At 35.4% G+C, this 16,597-nt stretch overlaps 1 protein-coding gene across 1 annotated transcript; it reads left to right on the plus strand.

Moving 5' to 3' along the window:
* Positions 1-4,087: 4,087 nt before the first annotated feature.
* On the plus strand, positions 4,088-15,891 carry LOC123665287 (E3 ubiquitin-protein transferase MAEA). Its single transcript, XM_045599608.1, has 9 exons — positions 4,088-4,422; positions 4,933-5,085; positions 5,827-5,970; positions 6,683-6,812; positions 7,011-7,147; positions 10,416-10,554; positions 12,507-12,657; positions 14,130-14,319; positions 15,314-15,891. Exons 1-9 carry the CDS (start codon positions 4,384-4,386, stop codon positions 15,410-15,412), a joined length of 1,182 nt encoding a protein of 393 aa, XP_045455564.1. The 5' UTR covers positions 4,088-4,383; the 3' UTR covers positions 15,413-15,891.
* Positions 15,892-16,597: the final 706 nt, after the last annotated feature.

Below are 16,597 nucleotides of genomic sequence, written 5' to 3' on the forward strand. Positions count from 1 at the left end.
CTCTTACGACACTCACGGGAAGAGAGGGAGTGGCTATATTCTTACTGCCGTAACCACACAGCATATTTTCTAATTACCGTTACATTAAATATAAAAATTTTCTAATTACCATACCCATAAATTTTTTAAGTCTCATTATCTAGAAAACCACAATTAACTGTTACATGCCAAATTAATTATTGAATTCGTATTTTTGATATGTTTCATATTTTAATGTGTTTAAGTCAAATCAGTGAAAAATAAAAAACGTCACGGTAATTAGGCAAAGAACGCCGAATTGGAGAATGACCGCAGAAGGAGTGACAAAAGCAAGTTTAGCTTAGCCAGAAACGCCAATAAAGAAAGGAAAAGGGCAAACTGAACGACAGCCTTATGCCATTAGATCCCAAAATTTTAAAGCAGCAAGCATTACATAGAAAACAAAAAGAAAAAGAAAATCTGTTAAAATTAAAAGAAGAGAAGAAGTTGATCAAAGAAAATAAAAAGACTGAAAATGAAAATAAATATACTAAGAATATTGATAAAAAAAATCAGAGGAAAATACAAAAAATAAAAATTTTACTCTGAATTCTAATATTAAGACTATTAGTTCTAAGGAAATAGAACTTTAGGGAATAATAGCCAACAACTGATTGATCATTCTGAGCCACAATTTGAACTGATACCAAAAAGTTAAAAAAAGAAATAGACATAGTAAATAAGGAAAAGCGAGGAATCCCAACATCAAAAAAGATCACTGTTTTAAATAATATTGTAATAAAACCTAGTAACATTGTACCAAAGCCTACTTGTAGAGTTTGTCATTTTAATGTGATAAAAAATGAATTGACTTGCAGTTCTTGTTCAAAGATCTTTCATGTGCGTTGCATTCCACCAAAACATAAAAAAAAATATACCCGACAGCTCCGATTCACATTTATTTTTATGCCATCTTTGTTTTAAAGTAGATGACTCTGTCTCTGGCGATTCTGATTCATAAACATCAGCTAAATAATTATTTGATAGAGTTATTAGAGCCAAACACAATTTATTTTGAAAGATTGAAGATTATCCTATTAGATGTATAAGTTTAATATCTTATTTTGATTATTTATTTACGTTTAAAGTTTATTTTATCATTTTGAGTTTCTGGGCAATTACTATACTGTGATGTGGGCAATTAGTATAGGAAAGGGGCAATTACTGTACATTTTAGAAGATTTTAAGTTTATTTCATTATTATCTATGTTATGTAAGTTTTAACTAAAAACTGTTAATATTCTGTTGGAGAATTTATCAGGTAATAAGAAAAAAGTAATAAATGGTTGATTGTTATTATACTTTTTTATTTTTTTGATGTCAATGCATTAGAAGTCCTTAAGTGGGCAATAGCTATACGGTTTACCCTATAATATAATAAAATTGACTAATTAAAAATTTATTATTTTTGTTATTTCTGCTCATTCGTTTATATACATTAAGTCTAACAAAATTATATGGCGTTAATCTGCTAATGCGGGGAAGCCCCCGGTCGGAGACAGGGCATAACTCGGAACTTCCCATCATTAGTTCCAATTATAAATTACAAACCAACCAATAAAGAGTTCAGTTAAACTAAAAGTACAAAGTTTTTGCTTCTTTATTTATTTTTTGTAATGTACCAAAGAAGTATAAGTAAAAAGTAATTTGTTTATTTATGAATTAAAAAAATTATAAATTACTATGTGTGAAAATAAAAACAAGTGTGTTTTAACTGTTTTTTTTTGTCTGTTCCTCAGAACCTTTTTACTAGGTGACTACGTCTGTCTGCCTACGTTGAATTATACCTCACAGCTTTTTACTGGGTGTACCAATTTTTATAATTCTTATTTTGATTGCAAGCTAGTGAATTTCATGTGGTCCCATTTACCATCAACATATCTAATGAGTATTACACATAAACCTATTTTGTTTTACTTGTAAATGTAAGTGAAGTAGGTTTTTTTAGGTTACGAGCAAACACGATTAAATAAACCCCTGTGCTGTGCGCTAACAGAGGGCCTGGGAAAATTTACCTTGCCCACAAAGTTTAGGTCTCGCGCCGCCACTGGGTACAGTAAATATATGTAACACAATAGGTGAAGGTTAAAAGTTATAAAACTGAAACCTACATGTATTTTCTACTTCACCCATGCTACATACTAACAACTTATAAATTACATTTAAGACAATCTGCAGTTACTATATATTATTGCAACAACGTAATAATAAAATATTGTTTCTATTGCAGTACAAAGCATTAAGATATTGAACCTCAATATATAACATCTTGTTTGTTATTAATTAGACTTAAAATCTATGATATTTGAGTCATTCAATCATTTGTAATAAAATTTACTGATTATTAATCAATGGACACGCGCTATTGCTATGTTCAGAAATGGTTTTTTTTTTACATATGAATTATTTTTATTTTATTTCAGCAACAATGCAAACGGCAAACACCTTGATCAAGGGTGACTCAATACTACTGGCAGTTTAGAAATGACTATTGTAATAAGTCGTGTAGAATCAAGTGTTTATAGCAACTGAAAATTTAAATTATATATATTACATATGAATGATTATATTTCCAATGAGGTATGTTATGATTCAAGTTTTAGTTATACATAGAATATTTTATTGATTTATTTACTTAATATTTGTAAAACCAACAGCGCAAATAAAAATACATAACAATAGTACTAAACAACATTTGTCTAATAATAATAGGTCTTCATGTATGAAAACTAGTACATGTATAAACAACACATGTTCCGACAAAATAATTAAAGATCAAGATATCATTATAATTATACAGATTTTCAATTTATATCATAACAGTACTATTTACTTTATCAAATTAAATAATTATTTATTCAAGTTATAATTGTTATCTACTAAATGTTTATTTGAAATTATCCGATTTTAGATAACAGAAACATCTAATTGATTTGAAATAAATGTATTATATTAACATAATCATTCGAACACATGTGAAGTAAAAAAAAATGGCATGCTATTTTAAAATATATTACCAAAATTAAAAGCGTATTAATATCAGCGTTTCACGTGTTAATTTATTAAACTTACTAATAACTTGAATAAAATATTGTTATATTGAAACCATTCGACTTTGGGAATTAGGTACAATTTATTATTCATCAACTTTCTACAACAAGTAGGTCAGCGTTCCGACAGCTATCAGGTAAACCGCGTGGATATTATCGCTTCAGATGGTAAATTCTAGAACATATTCCATCAATTAGGTTTGATAGCAACTTGTGACGCGGCTTTTTCATCGGCGAATATATCGAAGCCGAGAGACTCAGCACACTGCGCCACACTACCTAATACCAACTCGACGACGCTATCAAAATCTCGTATATTATCATGCCACAACAAAACACTAGTAATTCTCATTTAAATTTATTTAAAACACGTGAAACAGTAACTTTATACAACATTTCTATCAAAAACTTACCTATTTTACGCTGAATCCAACAACAAAGAGTAACCAGCCACGCGCTCCAATTACAGGGCACTCACAAATCACGAAAGCACTGGGTAAAGCAGTAAAATTGTATCACTTTTGTGGTCTTTTTAGCTCAAAGTCAGTTTAAGAAAGTAATTTAACGAAGTTTTCCAGTTTTTTCACGCAATAAACACTAAGCCGGGAAAGCGAACCCTGAATCACCGCCAGCTACGTACAAAATGGCGGATTTGCGTAATGAAAGTGACGCGGTGACGCGCCAACCAAAGCATAGATAATAAAAGCTTTCTCTTTTTATCTCTGATCATCATTTAAAAAAATAATAAAATAGTTTAAAGCATTTTATTTTTATTTTTATTGCAAACATTTATTTACTTATTTGTTTTAATACTTCTTTTTATTTACTTTATTATTTATTTTTATAAAATGGACTAAGGGGTCATTTAGTACAATTTAAATCCATACAGGTAACTTATAAATCTTTGGATGAAATAAATAAACATAGTAAGTGTTATTTAATATTAATTTCTTATTATATTATTATTATTTTTCTTCAAAGTAAACTATTGACAACAGATAATTTAATCATTGATTATCCCACGTAATCTACATTAGACCTCCATTGACGGATTCTCTTATTACCTACTTTTGATAATAATTATTGCGTTTTTATTTTAATAAACGCAAGTATTTCATTATCTTCAGTAACAATAAATTGCCTTTAAAATAGTTACAACTTTATACAACAAAGTATAGTCAGTAGTATTTCTTTTGTAATGATATTTGTGTGGTAGTCAACAACCAATCAGCTGAGTTTTGTTTTCGTTGTGTTGGGGTGTCTGTAATCCGAGGCGTGTACCCATATTTTGAAGAAGTGACTAAAAATACCTACGATGAACGAAATAAAATCATTAGAACATCCTACCTTGAAGGTATGTAAAAATGTATATAAATTAACAAATTACAAATATATTATAACAGTCAGCCCATATTTTATGAATCTTTAAAAAGGTACCTACATATTACGACGCATTTTCTAATAATATAAACAAACCTATCCTTTAATACTCGAAAAGTATGTTTAATTTTTTAAGTTAATTTCAGTAATATAAGAACTAAACTTGCTTTTTTTCGCTAATAGAGATTTATCCCATTTTGTAAAAATAAGATAACTTCCAAATTTCTTTATAGCTCGATTAGCAATGAAATTTACTATCAATCTATTAAATATACTTCATTACGTTATTATCAGCAGTGAATAATTGAAGGTATTTTGATGTAATTATAAGTTCACTTGTTATTTTGTTTAGGTGTGTGTAGGATGTGATGTAGTGTAAATTTTATTTATAAAACACAATTTTTAATCTGTGTGTGTAAGTGCATATACCCACTTTTATAAATAAATTAAAATATTCTTTTTTAAATGTATTGCTTAATTTAAGGTACCCTATGAAGTATTCAACAAAAAGTATCGCAATGCTCAAAGGGTGCTAGATGTAGAAGCTAGACAAGTTGCTACATCAGCAAGCGATATGGAAGTGTTGAGCAAGAGAAGTGCTACCGCTGGAGAGATAGATACACTGCTTGGCGGTATGGTAAGAAACACAATTTTGATATTAATTTCTTGTAACTATTATTTCATAAGTGTTTAATAATAAATAATAAGCTCTACTTTAAAGTTGCAAATCACCTATAATTAAAAAATATTATAAACCAAAATAAACTATTACTAAGTAGATTGCTGTGTGGTTACAGTAGTAAGAATATAGCCACCCCCTCACTTCCTGTGGGTGCCATAAGAGGTGACTAAGGGATAACACAGTTCCACTACCACCTTGGAACTTAAAAAGCCGACCGATGGCAGTATAACTATCTAACTGCTGGCTTCGAAATACACAGACCAAAGACGGGCAGCAGCGTTTTCGGTGCGACAAAGCCAGTCATGCGGTCACAAACCTGCCTGCCCAGTGTGGTGACTATAAGCAAAACACATCAAACACAAAACACAAAGGCTAGTTAGTGGCTGTGAAATTATAACTGATTACAAAAATATGATAGTAACACCTTCCTTGACCTTTTCTTGACGTTTAACCTGACTTCAATCCTTACCATATTAGTTGATATTTAATAAATTCCGATTTCGGACCATCCAGCGTTTTTAGACAGTTTTAGAACTGCTGGTCTGAGTTAAACTATTGTAAAAAAACGCACGCCGATAAAAATACAAGTACTTAATGTAGTACAAAGGTCATGGGCAACTAAGAGCCCGTGAATGTTGTAAATATATAATAATGAAAATAAAATGACGCTCTTCTTATATTATTAAAAAAATGTAGGTAGCAAAACTGACAACCATGAAAAGGAAAGCATCTGAAGCTATCGCTGAAGAAGTTCAAGCAGCGTTTGTTTGTAAGAAGAGACTGGAACATCTCAAGGAGCAAGCAGAAGCTTTAGCTGATCCGAATGCGCCACAAGCAAAGGTCTCAAATCTTTATATTTTATAGTTGTTTATTGACTCTCACACCTACTACTACTAGTCCTAAGTGAACTAATGGGCGTGATTACATATCCTGGGTCACATATTATGTAACTTGTGATAGTGTTGTTTTTATTATTGAAATTATAATTACTGCAAAATTAAGCTAAAACATAACAATACATTGACATTATTTGTAATATAAGTAGTCAGTGATAACTAATTGCTGTTTTGAACATAAAAATATTTTGGATTTTAACTTTAATTATTTTTTGTGAATATCTATGGCTTACAAGTATAAATAAAATGTACTAAATGAAAATGTAATAATTTGTGTGTGTGAAACTCTTAAATAAACTTGGTTAAGTTTTTAGGTTGTGATAGTATGCTTTTAATTTAAATATGCTTAGGTAGTTTAATGTTTGTGATGTTTTCTACCAGTTATACGTTAATGAAATGTCATAAAAATAATATACATATAAAAATATATACATACCCACGCCCAAGCTCACCCACCCACGCACGCACGCACGCACGCACGCACGCACGCACGCACGCACGCACGCACGCACGCACGCACGTACGCACGCACGCACGCACGCACGCACGCACGCACGCACGCACGCACACACGCACGCACGCACGCACGAACGCACGCACGCACACATATATTTGTGTTTATACACATTATATTGTATTTGTATTATTGTTTTTAGACACAAATGAATCAATGGCGCAAAGTTCGTTTGGACAGAATGCTGGTGGATTATTTCCTTCGCAATGGTTATTATGAATCTGCTAACAAACTAGCAGATGCTCGTGGTTTGAGAGATCTTACTAATGTTGGTATGTAAATACTCAGTTTATAATTTATAATATTATACCATATGAACCATGTATGCGTGCCATGTATAGTGCGAAATACTTAAATAATAAAATGAGCAGATTTTTTTTTTTTTTTAATTTAAAACCAGGCATAGATATAATTCTTGATGTTTTGCTTGAAAACGAAGTTTTTGATTTAGCATTTTTTTTTTCTTCTAGACATTTACGCTGCCGCTGCAGAAGTCGAAGCTGAGTTAGTGGAGCGTCGCACTGCACGTTGCTTACAGTGGTGCGCTGACAATAGATCTAAGCTTCGCAAGCTTAACTCCACTATGGAGTTTAAGATTCGTATACAGGTACGTCTATGATTTCATACAAAGCTAAAATTATTTTCATAAATTATTCATTTATTTGGGAACCAAACTTAATTGAATACACATAAACATTAGCAACAATAACATTTCATAAATCAGCATAGTCTCCACCAAGTGCTAATACATATTACATACTGAGCAGTTAAAAATTGAAGCAACTCAAAAAAAAAAAAAAAAAAAAAGTAAGAAAAGGAAATTACGCAAATGGCACCTTTATTATATTCGTTTTAAACTTTTTCACACAACCACCACCAAATATAACCACTGTATTAAATTTATAGTTATAGCTGTTTATAAATAATGTGTAAAACAGTATACGTATGTGCAGTAATAGTTATCTTAACCAGAGGAACATCAAACAGCCGATTGCTACTTCTCATAATAATAATAATAATAAAACTCTTTATTGTACACCAAGAGTGAGCAAAATTACAAAAAATAAAAACAGGAGATAAGTACAAATGTCGGCCTTATCGCTAATGAGCGATCTCTTCCAGGCAACCTTTGGGCAGAGGAAATTGTATATATGTAGATGGTTTAGGTGTACACTTATAACTAAACATATACAATATATTTAGACAAATAAACAATGTAAAATAAAAAAATAAATAAAGAATATATACGTACATGGCATATATAATTGGAAAGTTGTAATAGACATACATAGACGTATATAAACTTAATAAATTATTATTGAATAATTTTTGAATCGGAACATCTTTAAGTTAATAGTACTTACTAAGGAAGGGTAATCTATCATATAATTAATAATTTGTAAAGGAATATTTTATCTCTTGCAGAACGACGATTTCTTAACTAATTCTCAGATATAATGCTATAATGCCTTCACGGTTAACCTTACAATGAGAACACCGAAAAGAAATACTTCTATAAAACTTGAGAAAAACATGTTTAATTTGTCTTATTTACAATAAATATCATACTGGGGATTCAAGACCACTGAAGCGTACTCGAGGGTCGATCTTTCGAAACAATTAAACAAAAGAATTAATGTAGAACAACGCCTAAAATCTTTACCAGCCCTCAATACGAAACCCAATAATCGAAAGGCCTAAAAAGTTATATAATCAATAATAGGCTTTTTAAATAATTTTTTTTTTTTTTTTTTTTTTTCTTTTTATTTGGGAAAACAAACAGTATTACAATGGGTATCAACAACATCAGTATATATACAAAAAGTACTTATCGTAATACCAACACCGTTTACCACGGATTACCTCAAATATTACAAAATAAGTCGATCACAGTTACAAGACAAACAGCTATAATTACAAGGTAAATCCAATTAATTTAAACATTGCAATACAAGTTTTTTATAAGTGCGGGGACTCGTCACAGCAATATCGATTGCGTTAAACAGATCGTTATAAGAACTAAGCATTCGATGCAGTGGAGATCGTCTACCAGCGTTTGTACGGCAGCGAGATGTGGCAAACATTTTAATAATATTGCGACAGTGGGTTCTATTCGGCACTCCATAACATACTTGGTTCACAAGACCAGGACAATCATATCTATTGTGACACAAATCATACACAAACATAGCTTCAAGTTGACTACGTCTAGCTTCTAGGGTAATGAGATTATACTTCTTAAGCAACTGATCATACGGCATTCGACACAGACAACACCTGTAATGCATACTCTTTAAGAATTTAGCTTGAATGTTTTCGAGTATCGCAGTATATTTTTTGTATAACGGGTTCCACACAAGCACAGCATATTCGACCTGAGAGCGGACCAGAGCATTATATAGAGTAATATAAGAGGATGTCTGTTTAAAATTAATGGATGCTCGCATAACAAAACCGAACATTTTGAAAGCTTTACTTCTAATATTTTCAAAAATAATAACTTATTATAAAGAATAAAACCCAGGGGCCAGGTCTCTCACCTCAACAACAGGGTCTAAGCAATGGTTGTTTAAATGATAGTCGAATAAAATGACTCCACTTTTCTTTCTAGTAAAACTTATGAGGTAGCATCGATTTATATTTACATCTATACCATTGTTTGTGCAGTACGAATCAAATTCGTTTAAATCAGTTTGAACCAATACACAGTCCGAATAATTTTTAATGCTATTGTAGATTTTCATGTCATCGACATATAGTTCAAATTTAAAATATTTAAATTTGGAGACAATATCATTCATAAAAAAGTCAAATAATAAAGGTTCGAGGTAGGAACCTTGAGGTACTCCCGAGTCTCGGGGTAACTAGGATGAATGATGAACAAAATCCCTTTATAACAACAACCTGACTAAGCTCACGTAAATAGGATTCAACCCAGCGAAATAGATCGCAGTATATACCGATTTCACCGAGCTTAAAAATAAATAAGTCATGAGAAATCTTATCAAATGCTTTGGAATAATCGATAAACGATTCAGGCTGTAACATTCCACTCTAATGTAATCTGAATACATAGCATCCACCTGGTAACCTTTATCTATCGTTAATGCTACGTCGTGTACGAGCTTATATAAGTTGGTCTTAGTTGATCACTTCTTAATGAAACCATGTTGTTGATCTATAATTATTGGAATAAGTTTGAGATAGATCAAATCGAAAACACATTTCTCAAACTTTGGAATAGTAGATATTATATTATAGTTAGATATACCTCGTATATTTTGGACTTATGTTTGTCACCCGATTTGTGGGCCGGCATTATGAAAGACCGTTTCCTAGCAGAAGGAAATCTTCCTGATCGCAGCGACAGTTGGAAAAGATAGAATAAAGGGCAAGAAAGAAACTTCCAACAGTTTTTAAAAATATCGCCGGGGCACCATCAGGCCTACAACTGTTGTTTATATCTAAAGACTTCAAATATTTTTCCAAAAAATCAATCAAAACATCAACAGAATCTTGGTACACAACTATCATTAGCTGAGGTTAAAGACCTAGCCTGCCCCTGCCCTAGAAGGTACAGAATTACTTGGCTCAAATACAGACCTAAAATAGGAATTAAATTACTCACAAATGCAAAAAAACTCCAAAAAAAATTTACTTAACACCTTTGTAGTGAATATTTCAACTTTTGACAATGTTTACTGTTTTGTAAAATCATATACATTGGAATCAAAAATTAAAAAATTAAGCTGGCAAAGCTATAATCACCCTAAATTTAAATATTACTTTCTGGCATTCATCATATCTTATTAATTCACATATTCTTTTTATTCATTTATTTATTATATTAGTCCTGGATATATTTTCCCTTACAGGAGTTTATAGAGTTAGTTCGGGAGGATAAACGCTTGGACGCAGTTCGATATGCTAAGAAGCACTTCTCTACATATGAAGAAGGTCAACTAGAGGACATCCAACACTGCATGGGAATGTTGGCTTTTCCTAAGGATACAGGTATGTAATTATAAATTATATACTGTGTCACTGGGAATGCTCGAACGTAAATTTTACTTTAGTATATATTTGTAAGTATCGTTCGTAAGGTTAACAAGGTTTTAACCAGCTGTGATCCAGCAAATTCCATTAACTACGTGTATTATGATTGTGTAGGTACGGTCTGAACCGGTGGCAGCCTTGATGATCAACCAAGACAGTTACAGACTCCCAAGGGTCCCAAACAGTAAAACATTCCGAAAAAAATTAAAGGCACGATTGAGCCAACGCTTCTGCCGCCTTTACTTACTCTCACATAGTTATATTATTCGGGTGTTGTGTCGGTCAAGGTTGGACGCCATGACAGGCACTGACTGTTAATAGCATATACCTCTATCCAAGACATTTCGCCTATAATCTCAGATGGAATCACCACCTCGAAAGAGAAGGTTATAATTTTTTACAAGCCAATAAAGGCCAAAAACTCAATACCGTCCGGCAACAGGTTAATTGCGATTCTCTCGCACACCACCAAAAGTCCTGAAAGGCTTAGTATGGGTTTCGTAGCACTTATTCAACAATATTCGAACTTGCGAGACTAATTAACGGTCTAGCCTCTAGCTTATTGGCTCAACATCAAGCGTTGCGCCGTCGGGGTATTCTATCTTCGACTGTGCTTTAGATTAAGAACTATTGAATTTCGGTTTTGGGGGTTGGAGGGCAGAGGCTGGAGAAGGAGCTACACTAGGTAACACTGCCATCATTCGGAAGTCAATGGTTATGGAGATATCCATGGTTAAAGTTTTGAAATTAAAAATATTCAATATTTCAGTTCATTTTTAATAATTGTTACCTACTGAGTGTATGACAGTAAATAAGTAAAAATAAAATATATTTAAGTAAAAAACATAACATGAAATAAGGCTGTATGGTCTTAGGTCTTTGTCTTTTACAGTTATTTAGACAAAAATAATGAATTTATGCTTACATTGCTTTGGAGTGAAACGATAAGTGGCGCGCCATTTTTGTTAAGCATCTATATCGCAGTCGTTAAACATCAGTTGTATTGTTTGTTAAAAGACCGTGTGGAAACGTTAAAATAACATGTGAAAATAACGCGCGAAATGTAAAAATAACATGTGAAAGCTACGTAACGGAGCATTAGTAGCGTAAGTTGTATCGTTTGTTGATCTTGGTTGGAGTCGAGGTCGTTTTTACGTACTTCTGTTTGAAAATAACTGGTGAAAATGACACGTCAATTTAATATTATTTACATATGTATATGTTTAAAAGACCCTCACTTTAAATCAAAGTAATAACGTTAAAATAACTAGGAAATAGGTTACAAAATCTCAATAAAAAATAAAGTAATTAATAAATAAAAACCTTAATTATATAATTTTAAAATCACACACATACGAGTAAATATATATTTCGCCTGGCCGCATCTAGTTTAACATTTGAAGATCTATGTATTTGTTTGTGTTTTGTCGCTTGCTGCTTTTGTTGCTTTTTTTTTTAATGCATAGTGACCGGTCTTACCATTGATGTAATGCGTTTCTACCCACTTTTTGGTTTTTGTAACGATATTGTATAATGAACTTTGTTTATTACCGACACGCTCGGCTAGAATTATTGTAAACTTGTAGATATTTAAAAATGTATTCTTTCTAATGTATTTCTCATATAAGTGAATTGTTAATTCTTATGAGAATAAATATCTTTGACCTGAAAATAACGTATGAAATGTGAAAATAACGTGTGAAAGCTGCGAAATTCTTCTTCTAATCTCAAAACTAACCTTGGATATCTCCATAACCATGGGGTTCCGAAGTGTGGCAGTGGCACTGGGGGTAGCAACTCGCATTAGAGAACCGTGGTGGATTAAGCTCCGATCCTTCCCCTACATGGGGTAAGAGGCCTATGCCCAATAGTGGGATACAGTGGGCTGAAACGTATCGCGGCACCCGCAGACGTGGAGCCGTACCGCTCGCTGCTGGGCGCGTGGCGCTGGGGCGCGCTGGTGGCGCAGTTCCGCTGGGAGCACGCGCGCCTGCTGCACCCCGCGCGCCTGCCCGCGCTGCCCGTGGCGCTGCAGCTGGGGCTCGCCGCGCTCAACACGCCATATCCTTTACGTACCGCTGCACACACTACACGCACTACACACACTAGACCGCGCTGCCCGTGGCGCTGCAGCTGGGGCTCGCCGCGCTCAACACGCCATATCCTTTACGTACCGCTGCACACACTACACACACTAGACACACTAGACACGCCCTCATTACAGCCTGTACAGTCCACTGCTGGACATAGGCCTCCACAAGTTTACGCCAAAAATAACGTGAACTCATGTGTTTTGCCCATAGTCACCACGCTGGGCAGGCGGGTTGGTGACCGCAGTACTGGCTTTATCGCACCGAAGACGCTGCTGCCCGTCTTCGGCCGTGTATTTCAAAGCCAGCAGTTGGATGGTTATCCCGCCATCGGTCGGCTTTTTAAGTAACAAACAAGTGTACGGTTCACCTAATGGTAAGCGGTTACCGTACGCCTGCAACACCACAAGTGTCGAAAACTACCTTCCTCGTGAGCTCCAACTGCTGCGTCACTCATCACAGGAACACGACACTAGTTGAGAGTGGTACCATTCGACTGACCAACTGCACACACTATGGTAGACATACCCGAACGAACAAGTGCACGGATCTCCTAATGGTCAGCGGTTACCTTACAACTGAAATACCACAAGTGTCGCAAACGCCACACCCGTCACATGTCCGATCCGTCTCGGGAGCTCTGAATGCCACCTCATCCATCGTAGGTACACGACATAATCAGTTACAATACAACGACAAAATTAAAAATATCGGAGTTATCTTCGATAGATATCTTTCTTGGGTACCTTAGCTGAGTGGAGATTAGCCGTAAAGTATTTGCAGTTATCGGATCACTGCGACAACTGCAATATTTCTTCCCTTTGCCCACCAAAATTAATCTTGATTTTAAAAATCTAGCACTACACACAGCGCTCCCTCCCTTCCGACTTCGTCCTAATCTCGCTTGCAGAACAGCCTTTTTTTATTATGTTATGGGCTTACTCTTGACCTCAGTCTAGCTTTAGAGCACAGACGAGGTCGAAGATGGAGCGAGTTCGCCCAGAAGAAGCCTGTTCACTCGTGCTTTAAACATGTTCGGGCTGTATGAACTCGGAAATACAGACGCCGGCAGGGAATTCCATTCCTTGGCTGTGCGCATTAAAAAAGATGATTCGAAGCGCTTTGTACGTAGCGTGTAAGCCTTAGAACGAACGGCCTTCCCGAGCCCTCCAGTAGGACTCCCCTTTCCCCCCGGCTAGGTCTCTCAGTACCCGGGCAGCCCACCCGAGTACGATCTCGCTTGCAGAACAGCCTTAGAACGAACGGCCTTCCCGAGCCCTCCAGTAGGACTCCCCTTTCCTCCCGGCTAGGTCTGTGCACCCGGGCAGTCCGCCCGGTACGCCGTAGAGCGCCTTCCCGAGCCCTCCAGTAGGGCTCCCCTTTCCCCCCGGCTAGGTCTCTGTACCCGGTCACTGCACACACGACGCCCTTGACTCCCCGCACGCAGTGCTCCAGCGAGGCCACGCAGGTGTCGGCGTGCCCGGCGTGCTCGGCGCCGCTGAGCACGCTGGCGCGCTCGCTGCCGCACGCGCACTGCTCGCACTCGCGCCTCGTGTGCCGCCTGTCGCGCCTGCCGCTCAACGAGCACAACCAGCCCATGGTGCTGCCCAACGGGCAGGTCTACGGCGAGAAGGTATCGTACTTCGACGGTGGCGACCGCTCTGTTCCAGTGGTGCGAGTGGTCGCCTAAAAAGTTTCAACGGTTGACGGGTTCGATTCCCGCTCGGGATAGATATTTGTGATAACAAGGTTCCACAACCACCTTGGAACTTAAGAAGCCGACCGCCGAAGATGGGCAGCAGCGTCTTCGGTGCGACAAAGCCAGTACTGCGGTCACCAACCCGCCTGCCCAGCGTGGTGACTATGGGCAGAACACATGAGTTCACGTTGTTTTTGGCGTGAGCTTGTGGAGGCCTATGTCCAGCAGTGGACTGTATAGGCTGTAATGATGATGATGATAGATATTTGTATTTGTACAAATATTTTTTTCTGGTTCGAATGTTTGTCCTTGTGGGCACAACGGCTCCATAAATACCGGATAGCGATCGTTACTCCTAGTAGGAAACATATCCGCCAACCTGCAGTGGTGTAGTATGGTGGATTAAGCTCCAATAAGCTCTTCTTGGTTAAAGAGGTCCTGCGAAACTTTGGGACGAGCGTACGCTACCTGACGGTGAGCGGTTACCGTAACCTGTTAGACGCCTGCAACATCGGAAGCGTCGCAATCGCGTTGCCGACTTTAACCCCCAACCCTTCTCGGGAGCTCTGGTCCTACTCGCCACGGGAACTCGACACTACTTGAAAGTATTGTTAGACTGTAATCTTCTATAAGGTTGAGGTACTTCCCCAGTCCAAATTTTGAGCGAAATATTTTATGCTATGATCTACCTCAATTAATGCGATCGCATGCAAAAATTCTGGAACGTCTTCTGTGTTATCTGATTCTAAATTTTTTAACTGGTCGTAATCTAACTATTACTTGTATTTATGTCTTTTTAGTAACATAATGTACTTAGAAACAATTTACTCAACATATTTTTTTATTCAACATATGTTATGACACAATGAAAAGTTCACTTTATGACAAATGCAGACAACGTATGTAAAATTGTACTTTATGATTTCAGGCCCTGAAGGAGATGATGAAGGAACACGGGTCGATCATATGTCCGAAGACGAAAGAAGTTTTTTGTATGAAACGCGTAGAAAAAGTCTACGTTATGTAAACATACGCATTTCATTTTATGTATATATAAATATAATGACTTACTTTACGTTGCTTTCGATTTGCGATCGATATTTGTATTTTTGAAACTCGAGTCCATGTTTGTATTATGATTAAGTTGGTTAAACTTTATATACTCTAATTATGATGCTTATAATTAGTTTCGTATGGATTTCTAACGAAAAATATTTTAGTTTTTAGGTTATATTGGCAACACTGAATCTCTATTAAAATCCTCTATGTACTGACAGGTTTATTTTAAATTAGTTGTTACATTTTAACGTGTATATAGCCTACACAATGGTTGGTTAAACCCACGAAATCTAGTTGACGATGTTGCCATTTTATCCATTTTAAATAACTATTTATATGTATAACAAAAATTAAGTCTGGTTCGTTGATTTCGAGTTTATAAGAAAACATAGTGTTTATTATAACAACTCATGTAACTGGAGAAATAAACGCAAACTTATAAGAAAAGGATTTTCATTTCTGTGTAGACCTAATTTTAAACGCCTTAATTTACTAGAGAAAAGCCAATATGTTGGGATACATCCATCATCCGTAAGTATCGTACGTACGTATTACGTATATATACGTGTCCGTACGTATCATGTTTGTAAAATTAGTAAGTATGGAGAGGAGGGTCAAGGAGTATCATTTTCTATGAGGAGTCAGTTGATAGTGTCCAGTGGTAAACTTTTACAATATTTGAACTCCAACTCCGCAGAAAGGCGTCAGAAAAACTACCATGTGAAGTTAATTGATGTAAACGTAGTTTAAGTTCTGGATTCAAATATTTAAAAGGAGTGCGCCGAGTTGAAAATTAAACTCTTTATATTACTTTAAGTATGAATAAAGTTTTTTCGATCAAAAATTTTAATAATTAATTGAATAAAATGCTAAATGAAAATGATAGTAGCGCCTGCATTTACCGTTTTAAGTTAGGGATCGCTTTGTGCATCGTGCCAAGTGGGGCATCATGCCCCGTGCACAACTCGCAAAGGGGCGCCAAATGGTCCACAAAACATGCTGGATAATTTTTATTTTATTATATTTGATTTCTGGAAAATATATTTCAAATTTAGTGCGAGTGTAAATATAATAAATGTTAATTCGTAAATAAAAAGGAAAAAAGGTACACTAACATAATAAATACACATAGAAATGGCACGTCTTTTCTACT

This window comes from Melitaea cinxia, chromosome 23 (assembly GCF_905220565.1).
Source record: "Melitaea cinxia chromosome 23, ilMelCinx1.1, whole genome shotgun sequence".
Classification (NCBI taxonomy): domain Eukaryota; kingdom Metazoa; phylum Arthropoda; class Insecta; order Lepidoptera; family Nymphalidae; genus Melitaea; species Melitaea cinxia.